Genomic DNA, 13130 nt, shown 5'->3' with positions numbered 1-13130 from the left:
TGTTTCCAAGGGGCATAACTCAACGGACAGATAGACAGACAGATGAACAAATGCCTGGTATTTTTATATCCCTGCAACCATTGAGGATGTACAATAATCGAATATAATACATAACACATACAATTAACAACAAAATATTGCAACTGAACACAGCCCCTCATGTCTTTTTTCCAGTTAAAATAGTCACTGGACACATTCGTTATTTTAGCTCTATGAGAGGTGGAAGGGTCCTTTTTTTTGCAGGAATAAGGAATTGGGCCTTGATTTTTTTTAACTCTTGTCTGTACCGTATTAACTTTTACCTACCTTGGAGCAGTAACATTAAGTACATCTCTTACACAAGCCTCCAACATGGAGGGATCTAAAACAGTCTGAGCCATTGTGACTCCTACCTATAAAATACAATACTTTCTATTTAAAACTCAAAAATCTGAAAATGACATTACTATAGAAACAATCTTGAGGACTAATAGTCATTTCACAGTTGATAGTTCTTACAGAAATTTACACTTTTTTTAAACACTCAATGGAATGATGAAAGCAATGTTGAATTAATTATATTAAGAGGAAAAATTCAATCCCAATTAACATGCATTCACTATTTTGACCATTTCCAGTCTATTCTTTTGACTTGTTGCATTGTTGAGTTGCTATCACACTGACCTATACACCAACATCTTCTTCAATTAACACAAAGGATATACTAGTAAATCTATTCACAGAGAAATTGAATCAGTTTAACCATGTTTGCATTTCCCTCCCAATGATGTGATTTTTTTCTTCTTTAAAATGTAAATATATATGCACTTACTTTTGCACAGAATAAATTGATAGCCTCTGGTGGGAAACCACGTCTACGTAAAGCTGTTAATGTAAACAATCTTGGATCATCCCAATCTCTGTAATCATAAACAATTTGATCATGAGAAAAAGTATTTACAGAAGCTATTGTCATTGGAAAAATATGGACATTTGTGAAATTAACTTCAATTCTGACCATACATTGGGAATAATTAATTTTGAATTGATTGTAAAGCAATTGCAAGTCTAGTAATACTAGCATCATGTGATCAATATTTTGTAATACAATTACAATTAAATACTTATAGTATGTATACGGAGTCTTCTGAATAAGATTGTTTGCTATCGGAATTCGGATTGATGTTGGAATACATGGATGTTAGGTTTCACTTTTATACAAAAACAGAAGCAAAGCCTTATGCAGCAAAATCCAAATGTTCCCTACCAGAAAATTATTGAATCATGATTTTTGAAAAGAATCCTTGACAAGAGATTTATCATCAAATTTTCACAGACAACGCATAAGAGTAACACTATTGCATAAACTTATATGCAAATATGAGGAAAGGAAAAAGGTCAAATAAAGGTGTCAATATCATCATGGCCTGAATACATTAGTTGACAAAAAATTAAACAGAAAACCTCTGATAAGGTAACACTATCCTGACAACAAACTATGATTGAACTCAGATTATTTGGTTGAGTAAGTAAATAATGAATGTATGCATGCAGAATGTGCTAACTCTTGTATTGACAGACTTGTATAAAATATAGGACAAAGCTAAATGATGATAAAAACTGTATACACAATGAGAAAAACTTCCAACTTATGGTAAAACATCTATCATCACTTTAATTGTTATGCTGCATAAACTACAAAGAATACTTGTGATGTGTCCCAAATTCAGGATTTTCCTTTCATGCATTCGAATTAAAAAATAACTATTGCACATAACTTTAATAGTTGTATAAACAGTCATTATGCTTTATAGAAAATATCTTTGATTTTTCACTTAAAGTTCCTATCAAACTGACTTGAGCCGAAAACCAACAAATTTTTGAGTTGCTGCCTTCATGATGGCTGCTGTAAAAGCAACACATATGTCTCACTTTCTGCAACTTTCATGGCAGACAAAACATAAATAACCATGAACTTTATGATACTAATCTGATATTTACCTTACATGTCCTTCAGTTATTAATTTGCCTATTTTTCGTTTTGAGACAACTGCGTAGTTGAGATTCAGTCGTCCATATTCCCACTGGACAGGACAATACAGGTCCAGTACATTACATAACCAATAGTAGGATGACCGTCTAAAATAAACTCAGAAATATATTTCTATTCTATGAAAATTTTTCTTACAGTATTTTGGTTGGAACTCTTTAATATCATTAAACTGAAAATTGACAGCTCAAGTAAAATAATCTAGTTAACTGAATCTTTAAACATGTTGAAGATCACATTTTTTTATTTTCAAAACAAATATTGAGAATGACTTATGACAAAAGCACTTAGAAATAAAGAAAAACAAATATAGTGGTAAATGAATCTTGGCATAAATTGCCACTCTTTGTACACAAATGGATGTTTTCTATAGAATTATTCATGATAATAATTACCTTGATTGAAACTCTTTAGTACATAAAGAATGGGTGATGTTTTCTATAGAATCACATAAACAATGAGTATAATCATAGGTTGGGTATATACACCTGAAATAAAGAAAAATAAACTTAGGCCACACCAATTTGATTCCTTGTTCGACGGACCCGCCCGCACCTATTTTTCTCAAAACAGATTTTTTTAAATTTTTTTATATTCCCGCTTCCCGCATCCGGAAATTTAATCATGTCCATTTCCCGCACCGTTTTTTTGTTCGAAAATATTATAAAAACATGTCAACATTTGTTTTTAAAATCACAGTCTAACCTGTATATAACGATTTTTTAAAAGCACACCACACTTTTTAAATATCTGTGAGAATATTTGTTTCAGCATGAAACCTATTTATCCAAAGAAGGAGTTCTCCGATATAAATTTATAAAAGCGGAAATATATACCAGTAAAGAACAAAACATTGGTTTCTTTCCCCCTTACTTATATTCCCTATCAAAATATGTTCGTTGTTAGAATAAACTATAAAGTACAGAACTTCTGAAAGATTTGCCTTCAATGGCAATTATATTGTATGCTGGCGAAACAAAACTATCCATAACCGCTGCATGTTTATGCACCTGTCCTGATTGATTCAGGGGCCTGTTGTTCGGCAGTTATTGTTTATTGATGTTGTTCATTGGTATTTTCCTGTTTTGATATATAAATTAGGTCGTTGGTTTTCCTGTTTGAATTGTGTACGCTAATAATTTTGGGGCCCTGTATAGCTTGTTGTTTGGTCTGTATCAAAGCCCCATGTAAAAGGTCGTACTTTTACCTGTGCTTGTTATCATCAGTTTAAGAACAATCTTCCCTCAGACAAGGGGTCATTTAACTGATGTAGAAAAGAAAATAGAAATACCAAGGATTTGTATAGTTTGAGTTTTGTACTCAAAAAGAGGAGAGTTACATCATATTTTAAACAACTTTTTTCTAAAAGAGGGGTCCACTTATTTTGAATAATATCAAACTGTTAAAGTAAATGTGTTAACATGGTTAAAGTCCAGGAATATTAATAAATTCTTGGACATGTTTGGACCATTTGATACGAGATAGATGTATAGTTCTTTGAGAAAATATGAGCCCTTTTGCACAAAAAAATATATTATAACTTATATTGATTACTCATAAAACATGAAAAAATAGATATTTATAACATTAAGGGATTGCCCCCAAACTGAACATGACTTAGACATGTTAGATGGAGAATTGTCTCATTGTCAGTCGCACATATATAGACCAGATTTAAATATTTCTTGGTGAACAGGGAAAAAATACTTCAGCAATTAAAGAAATAACAAAGTACAAGTGATAAATCAAGTTTTAATATTGTTGAAACCTACTATTTTATGTTTACCAAAAAAAGTTATAATCGCTCGCCTTTACTTTTCAAGCTTCGCCTCAAGAATTTGCAAAATAAATATTTTTTTATTTAAATTTTCAAATCGCTCGCTCGCCCCAAATTTTGGAGTCCAAAAATCCGTAGAACAAGAAATTAAATTGGTGTGGCCTTAAAGAAATTTTCTTATCAATCTGTACCTGACATGTAAATCTTGTTTCATCTAGATCTAATAGTGATACACTTGTCTTTTCTTTCTAGCTTTACATATCAGGTATGTATGATATAGGAAGTTTTAAATTAGTACCTGACACACAGTATTTATAAATTATTTATCTGTTCTCTTCTTTTCAAGTTTTTAAATACATGTGCCCATATTCCATCTGGAAGGTGTTGTATTACAAAAGATTATGTACCTTTCAGAAAGATAATTTGATATTTGATTTGGTTCATTCAGTACCTTTCACCAAGACATATTTTCATTCAATTCAGTCCAAGACCATTTAGGATTTTTTTTTTTTTATAAATTTGGTAAAGGATACATGTTGTCAATTTTTTTTTGTATTGCATTTAATTCATGACCTTACAGGATGTAAGAATATAATCTCTACCCAAGACGAGCAGTTTTTTTTACAAAACAATTCCATGACTAACAAGATATATCATAAGTCTATTGTCAACTTTGATATAAAAACCAAATGTCAAGTCATTGTGTTCTCCTGGCAAATTTATCAACATTCCAATAACCATTTTACCATAAACATACTATGGATTTATTATTATTTGTGGAATAAGAATTTTCATAGACAACATTGTTATACTTGAACAACAATTTTCTTTTATGATTGATCAATTACAAATTTTCAATAGGCTTGTATGCTGACTTTGACAGGATAAAGAAATCAAATGCCCACAAATACATATAAGAATAAATGACTCCACAGTAGATTTTGTATAGCTTTTTTACCACTTATCCCCAGTTCTGTGATGAGGAGTAAATTTTATCCTATATGCCACTGGATCTTTCTTTCCTTCCTCCAGTGTCACCTTCATTCGTAATGTAGCATCACCTTCAGTTATCTTTCCATTCTTCATATCCTGTGGAAAATTCATGTTTTACATAATGTTCCATTTCAATGTGCATGGCTTATCACAAATATTTTACTGTACATGTTATTTACATATTTTTTATTGTGTTGTTATCTTTTTGGGGAGGGTGGTTAATAAGGAAATTTGTAGTTTTGTCAAATATTTGATAGACTCTCCCCTTAATTTTCTGCCTAATTTGGAGATTCCACAAATTGTGAATACACCTGACTGTTGTTGAAGACCAAAGTTGATATCTAGATGTCTATTGATTATTAGGTAATTTGGTTGCTGCCATGATGTATACACAACAACTCATTTTATTGGATTCCTTTACTTATTCAGAATCTCATCCAAGGTTGACAGCTCTGAGATGAGGTGTAGTTAGAAACATCTTCCAGTTTGAAAAACCATTGATAACCTGCCTATCCCCGTTTTCTTAGGCAACTTAGCCTCATGACATCATACATTTTCTTTCTACACAAAAGTGAGAAAAAAACAATATCACTCATGATATGAAAAATTATCACAAAAAAATAACAATGAAAATTTAAGAAAAAGACAACAATTAGAGATTCGTACCTCAAATAACTGTAGTGATTCTTCTATGGGTCTGTCTCTCCATGGAGAATCTGGTGGACTGAAACCTTTTATATCTTCAGATTTCATATGACAAATGTATGCATGTCCTCTCTTGATCAGTTCTACAGCCAGTTCATATAATCTGTCAAAGTTATCTGAGGCATGGGTGACTTTAAATGGTTTGTATCCTGTAAAATATTACTATACATCAAATCTATTTTTCAAAACTTTTCAAATTGCTTCAAATCAAACATTAAGCAAAACAATCAGATAAACAAAAAAATAAGGACAGCAGACAATAATTGATATTAATACATGATTGCAAAAGGTTTTTTGAAAGGCTTAAGTATTACCACCTTTTAGATATTTATTAATCAAATGAATTCAATGGAAATAAATATATTTATATTTACTGTTGATCACCGAAATTTTATCATACTATCACAATTATGCCACTGATCATAAATCCCAGACTGTTGTCAACAAAATAAATGTGATCTCACCTAACCACTGAACCATCTCAAGAATAGCTTTAAAAAATTTCTCCTCTTCTTTCTCTGGGTTGGTATCATCATATCTTAGGTAACAGTTACCATCATGAGCCTAGTGAAGAATAAAAATACACAAATAAAAAAACAAGAGGCTCTCAAGAGCCTGAATCGCTCACCTGATTTTTTTTGGTTTTATCTCTCATCAATGATTATTTTGGCTTTTCAATTTATTTAAATGTTCTTTGAATTGTCCTATTTTCTTCAAAAGCAAAAAAAATTCATTTTCTCCTATGTTCTATTTTAGCCATAGGAGCTATGTTTCTTGACATACAAGGAAATGAAATATAAAATTTATACTAGATACTCTGAAACTCTGAAACTCATTTAGCCTAAGTTTGGCTGAAATTGATACAGCAGTTTCAAAAGAGAAGATTTTTTAAAGTTATCAAATATGATGAACAAATTGTGAAAAATTGTCATTAACAATTGGATGTTTGAAAAATTGTTAACGACGACAGACGACGACGACGACGGACGCCAAGTGATGAGAAAAGCTCACATGGCCTTTTAGGCCAGGTGAGCTAAAAATGTGTCCATAATACATGGACATCCACACTATCATTTCATATGTTCAGTGAACCGTGAAATAGAGGTAAAAACTCTAATTTAGCATTAAAATTAGAAAGATCATATCATAAGGAACATGTGTAATAAGTTTTAAGTTGATAAGACTTCATTTTCATCAAAAACTGCATTGACCAAAAACTTTAATTTGAAGCAGGACAGTTAGACGGACGAACCAACAGAACCACAGACTATAGAAAACATAATGCCCATAAATGGGGCATAAAAAATAGTTTGATGTGAACTACAACAAAACAAACTGTCTGAAGTAGAAACTAGATCCAGATTTTATATATGTGTGCAATCACTGTGCAAAAGATGAATAATGCTGAAAGAAAACTGGTGTGGTTTTTACACTACAAAAGTACCCTTGATAAATCCTCAACTTTTCTTCTATCAATAAGGAAAATCGGGACAAAAAATATAAAAACATTCTTATCAAAGTAAGATAATTCAAACTTCTATCATTATGTGTATTTGTACGTCCTGACTGTGCACATGAATCTCTCTGAATCAATTTGACGATTAGCAGGATATAATTTTTTTTATTTTACTTGATTCTTTTAAATTTTTCTTCTTTCCATTAAAGATCTTTACAAAAAATTAATCTTTTCATTTTCTAGGTATTCAATTAAATGATTGTCAGTTGAAATTCTGTTTCGCCATAATATAGCAGAAATTTATTGCATGAAATAAACTGGACATTTCACAATCCAATACTACTTACTCTAGCATAACCAAAGTTAAAGTTGATAGCCTTTGCATGACCAATATGTAGAATACCATTTGGTTCTGGTGGAAATCTAGAATGTACCTGTAATAGCAATAACAAAATCAATCAAATGAATGAATAAGTTTTTCAAATAAACAAAAAAGATGGCTCCACCTATTACAAAGGCATAACACACTCAGAAATAATAACAGACAGGGTTTTGTGAAAAGTAGTGAAGTAAGTCACTACATCTTTGTTCTTGAGACATCAACATTGACCTTTATTAATCATTTTTTTATAATAGACATATTTAACAAGTCTTAATCTTATATTAAATATAGTGATAGATTAGATAATAATGATAAAAACAATTGACTGGTTTAGTTTCTTTTAGAATTTTGGCGTTAAGAAATGTTTGCAAATCTGAGGAAAACAGGTCTAGGATGTTCTGTCTAGTTCATTTCTATCCCTCCCAACTATGACATTTTAGTCAGATAAAAAAGACATTCTCTTTGAACAAAGTTAACACTGATAACGTGTCAGCTAAATAGTGTGAGACAGCTTACTGTTCTATTACATCCTAAGCTGAGATATAATGAAACTAGATTTAATCTAATGTACCTTGCCTCCAGTAACTTTCATATGTTCTTTCAATAATTCCATGGTCTTAGGTGTTATCACATATCCTTCAGTTTTATAGTTCTCACCTAAAATAAAAAAAGAACCATAAATGCAAGGAATTTAATTCCCATAAATAAGAGAAGCATTTCAGTGGAACCCTGTTGCAACACATATTCTATCTATCCAAGGGCAATAACTAAAATAATTTTATTTTGTTCTTTTAAATTAAATTCAATCTGTCAGACAATGAAGGTGCGAGTACTTAATGCAACTTTCATATAATTTCTATATTGGGCATTACTACCAAAAGTGTAGGTGATTATTGAAACTTCTAAGAAAAACCTCTAACATATGTTTCATAAAAATACAAGAAATGTAGGCTTGATAGCAATTACATTGCACTGTTCAATATAATTTACATTCCCTTTTTACATGTTTTAGTTGAAAAGTATCCATTGTTAAACTTGTCAATGACATTGCTGATATAGAGCATTAATATGATTTCATTTAAGTCAGGCAAGCATGCAAACATCCAAACAAACATAGCAAGCAAATTGATCAAGGGTTTGCTTTGCACGCTTTTAAAGAAAAGAGAAAAGCTGTAAAAGTTCTTAAACATTTACCAAATGTTTTTGAAACTGATCAATTTGATAATTCACATTCGGCATTAAATTCAAAGAGTTATATGATGCAATGCCATTCGTTCAGAAATAAGTACCTGTTTTTTTTTTGTTTTTTTGTTGTTTTTTTTTACAACTTCAGATACTTTATTTTACTATAATAGTTGTTAACAAATCTCCTTAATGTTACAACAATGGCATTAAGGTTCTGCCCTGTATGGTTAATTACCAATAAAACCAGGGGATTTTATTGGTAAACTTTTTATGATTTTACATACATGTAGTATTGCGTGTTAGTTACAATTAACAGAGTAATAGCTGTCTACAACATGTACTTTACTTTACAATGAAAAGAAAAACGGAACTTTGACCGTCTTTTGTTTAGCTTTTAGTTTTGAATTAATAGAAAGTGAAAGAGCATGGTTTCGATCGGATTAGGAGGTCAGTATAATTGAATTATGGTAGTTTTTAGATAGTGTCTTATCTTTCAAGTACGCTAAACATTGAATGATATACTATATATGATAATCAAACAAAAAATTAAAAATCAATTTCGTTAGAAATTTGTCTTCTTTTTATTTCAATGACATTTTTGTGATTCTCAAAAATGTAGGTCAATCAACTATAAATATGACAGCCAGAGAATCAATTTTCTAAAATTTTTCTTTGAAATTTTCTCAAAAAGGAATTTTCCGGACTGTTCAATATAATTTACATTCCCTTTTTACATGTTTTAGTTGAAAAGTATCCATTGTTAAACTTGTCAATGACATTGCTGATATAGAGCATTAATATGATTTCATTTAAGTCAGGCAAGCATGCAAACATCCAAACAAACATAGCAAGCAAATTGATCAAGGGTTTGCTTTGCACGCTTTTAAAGAAAAGAGAAAAGCTGTAAAAGTTCTTAAACATTTACCAAATGTTTTTGAAACTGATCAATTTGATAATTCACATTCGGCATTAAATTCAAAGAGTTATATGATGCAATGCCATTCGTTCAAAAATAAGTACCTGTTTTATGGAACTTTAGAGCTGCTCCCATTATATCCATAAAGCTTTTGACTTCACCATCCTCTCCTACAACTGTAAAATATATATATGATGTTTAATATATACAGAAAATGTCAAACATCATTTTTCATGCAAATTTATTGTAATTTTAATGAAAATCTGCATGTTATATTTAGTTCAATTAAATAAAGTTGTTTAACTAATGTAAAATCTCACTACAATATTTAATTTTTCCTAGGATTTTCAGATGATCAAAGTAGTTAAACAAACCCACATTTTTTTTTATAACTAAATAATGAAATCATGGATAATTATAAAAAATTAATCACTAACAAGAATGTGTCCACAGTACACGGATGCCCCACTCTCACTATCATTTTATATGTTCAGTAGGCCATGAAATTGGGGTCAAAACTTTAATTTGGAATTAAAATTAGACAGATCATGTCATAGGGAACATTAGTAGTAAGTTTCAATTTGATGTAACTTTAACTTCATCAAAAACTACCTTGACCAAAAACTTTAACCTGAACTTTGCACTATCATGATCTATGTTCATTGGACAATGAAATTGGGGTAAAAACTATAATTTGGCATTAAAATTCGAAAGATCATAACATGGGGAACATGTGTACTAAGTTTCAAGTTGATTGGACTTCAACTTCTTCAAAAACTACCATGACCAAAATCTTTAACCTGAAGTGAAAGAACACACAGACGGACGAACGGAGGCACAGACCAGAAAACATAATGCTCCTCTACTATCCTAGGTGATGCCCCTCTACTATCGTAGGTGGGGCATAGAAAGTACTTTTCTATCTCTAAAACTTACAACTCTCTGTTGGCTTTGATCCTTCGTCTTTCATTGATTTACTCGATTCTGTTGATTTTGAAGATTTACTTGATTCAGATCCTTTCACACCAGTCTGCTACAAAAATAATACTTCTTTGAAAACAACATGATTACATAGTGAATATACTGTACCAATAACAGACATTCACCTGTCATATCAATAAATCATTTCAGGCAAACTGTTTGGTCATCAGGTAACAAAAAATATTGATCCCCTATTTCAACATTTGTTTTTATATCTTAAAATTATATTCACTCATCATGAGAATGGTTGAATCTCATTGAAAATAAGGCTTGAAACCTTCATCTTAATATGGAGAGGATCCAACAAAAAGTAAAGACAATTTTGAAACAAAGTGGTGACAAACAGACTCATTGAGGATTAAACAAGAATGTGTCCTGAGTACACAAATGCCCCACTCGCACTATCATTTTCTATGTTCAGTGGACCGTGAAAATGGGGTAATAACTCTAATTTGGCATTAAAATTAGAAAGATCACATCATAGGAAACATGTGTACTAAGTTTGAAGTTGATTAGACTTCAACTTCATCAAATACTACCTTGACCAAAAACTCTAACCTGAAGCGGGACAAACGAATGAAGGGACGAACGAACAGACAGACCAGAAAACTTAATACCCCTTTACTTTTGTAGGTGGGGCATAAAAAACATTATGCACTGCAACAAATTATTATAATACTATACAATGTCTTTTCACAAATTCGTTGCCTAAGTCTATTTTCTGCTTTGGTGGCCTCAGGTCCACTCAGTACCCAGAGCACCAAAAATTGTGATAGAAAAATCAAATCTATATTAGTTAAGAAGCATTTGTTCCATTACCTTTTGTTTTACTGGTTTAGCTAGGTCTGCATCAGTCTTTGGACCAAGAAGGTCAAGAATCTAAAACAAATATTTTTTAAATATTAAAGTTAGATACTTGATTTTCAGATATTTTGTTTTGACAGGGATGCAAAGAAATCTTTGAAAGACATTATTGTTTGAATAACTACTATTCTTTGACAAGTTCTACTCCTATATTTTGTTATACTTGTATAATTGGCTAAGTGAAACATGCTGGTAATGATAGTATTATAACACAGGTTTGCCATAGTGCTGTACAAATATCCATAAAATTGGGAACTAATTGATAAGATATTATTCAATCACATATCATATTATTTTACTAAACATTTGAATAGAGTGTCCCCCTTCTGCCATAAGCAATTACTATTGCTGGTTTCCAGTTATAGACGGTAATGCTTTGTTAACACATTTCAAATACTTTTACCAGATCTTTAAAACTAACAATAGCAAAAGAGATTTAGTATAAAATTGAGAATGGAAATGGGGAATGTGTCAAAGAGACAACAACCCGACCATAGAAAAAAACAACAGCAGAAGGTCACCAACAGGTCTTCAATGTAGCAAGAAATTCCCTAACCCGGAGGCGTCCTTCAGCTGGCCCCTAAACAAATATATACTACCTGCATATCTACTTCATTCTTGATAATTTTTCCATCAGCAAACTTTAATTTGTTTCTTGCCTCACCTAATGGAATTAAAAAAACAGGTATTAAACCTTAAAATAGTAAAGATAGTTAAAAAAAATTATAGAAAAATATGTGTAGTAAATTTGAAAAAAACTGTTATGAAACAGACCCACAACTATCTATGATACTAGATACGAAATAAATATATAAAGGTCGACCTCTGATGAGGGTTTACCTGGGATTATTCCCGAAAGAACCTGAAACATTGCATATTAAATTCTAAAGAATTAAGCAATTAAAAGTACGTAGTGTCAGGTCAGAAATATTGATACCATACCATGAATAAGTGGGTTTATGGTCAATTTATAAAACTAACAAATGCCAATCAAGATGATAAAACTTTAGAAATATAATATGTCAACAAAATAATCAACCTTCTAATGTTTAATTTTACTTATGATACCTTGTTTTAAATTTTGTTACCTCACTGAATAATGCATACTCTGTTATAAAAGATTGTATCGTGACTACCTGTGTTAAAGTTTTAATAAAAACTAAAAAAATGTCTTTCCTTTTTAAAGACTTATTTCATCACTTCTTTGTCAATCATTTTGTTATCAGCTTGATATATTCTTTTGTGTATATCATTATAACTACCTACTCATGATTAAGCCAGTGTTAAATCTGTATCTCTTTTCTATCAATTCATCTTTATATTTCTGCACTACTTCTTCTACCTAAAATTGAAGACATTGAAAATACAGACAAAGACACAATAACACATACTTTCTCTGTTATAGCAAACCCTATTGAACCTTTCCATAGATTCACCTGCAAGTTACCTGTCCATTTAAACTTTTGGCAGTTCTATTGTCCCATCTAACAAATACAACAGGTATTGTTCTCTGTATAGTTTATTCACCAGGACCTTTAAATTTCTTCTAAGAGAAATCTATCACTCATTGATTAATCTACAAGATTAAAAAGTTTATCTGCTAAACTGATAGAAATTACATGTTTCACATTTAAAAAAAATGCCTGTGATTTCGTGTTTATTTAACATTTATTATATTTTTTTCAATTTGTTCAAAATAGATAATAATTTAATTATAAAAAGTTTGTTTAAAAAAAAAGTATTGTTCATATGTATCTTTTAGTTTTGTTAAGTTATAGAATACTTTTATATAAGAAGGCCTTCATATATAAAAATCACCATTTCATTGCATTTTTAGTTATT

At 30.7% G+C, this 13130-nt stretch overlaps 1 protein-coding gene across 2 annotated transcripts in view; it reads right to left on the bottom strand.

Moving 5' to 3' along the window:
- Positions 1 to 13130, bottom strand: part of LOC134686344 (glutamine--tRNA ligase-like) — a 33533-nt gene that overhangs the window by 13524 nt on the left and 6879 nt on the right. The window contains exons 4-17 of one of the 2 annotated variants that reach the window (XM_063546023.1): positions 12555 to 12630; positions 11888 to 11952; positions 11244 to 11303; positions 10380 to 10476; positions 9548 to 9619; positions 7914 to 7999; positions 7308 to 7394; positions 5969 to 6068; positions 5466 to 5653; positions 4765 to 4895; positions 2425 to 2517; positions 1981 to 2118; positions 812 to 899; positions 307 to 392 (exon numbers count right to left, since the gene is read on the bottom strand). In XM_063546023.1, the coding sequence (XP_063402093.1) occupies positions 307 to 392; positions 812 to 899; positions 1981 to 2118; positions 2425 to 2517; positions 4765 to 4895; positions 5466 to 5653; positions 5969 to 6068; positions 7308 to 7394; positions 7914 to 7999; positions 9548 to 9619; positions 10380 to 10476; positions 11244 to 11303; positions 11888 to 11952; positions 12555 to 12630 (1367 nt within the window). The remainder of the gene's footprint in view (positions 1 to 306; positions 393 to 811; positions 900 to 1980; positions 2119 to 2424; positions 2518 to 4764; positions 4896 to 5465; positions 5654 to 5968; positions 6069 to 7307; positions 7395 to 7913; positions 8000 to 9547; positions 9620 to 10379; positions 10477 to 11243; positions 11304 to 11887; positions 11953 to 12554; positions 12631 to 13130) is intronic. The other variant, XM_063546029.1, reaches the window with a different exon arrangement.

The sequence above is a fragment of the Mytilus trossulus genome, chromosome 1, assembly GCF_036588685.1.
Source record: "Mytilus trossulus isolate FHL-02 chromosome 1, PNRI_Mtr1.1.1.hap1, whole genome shotgun sequence".
Classification (NCBI taxonomy): Eukaryota; Metazoa; Mollusca; class Bivalvia; order Mytilida; family Mytilidae; genus Mytilus; species Mytilus trossulus.
This window is presented reverse-complemented; position numbering and strand designations above follow the sequence as displayed.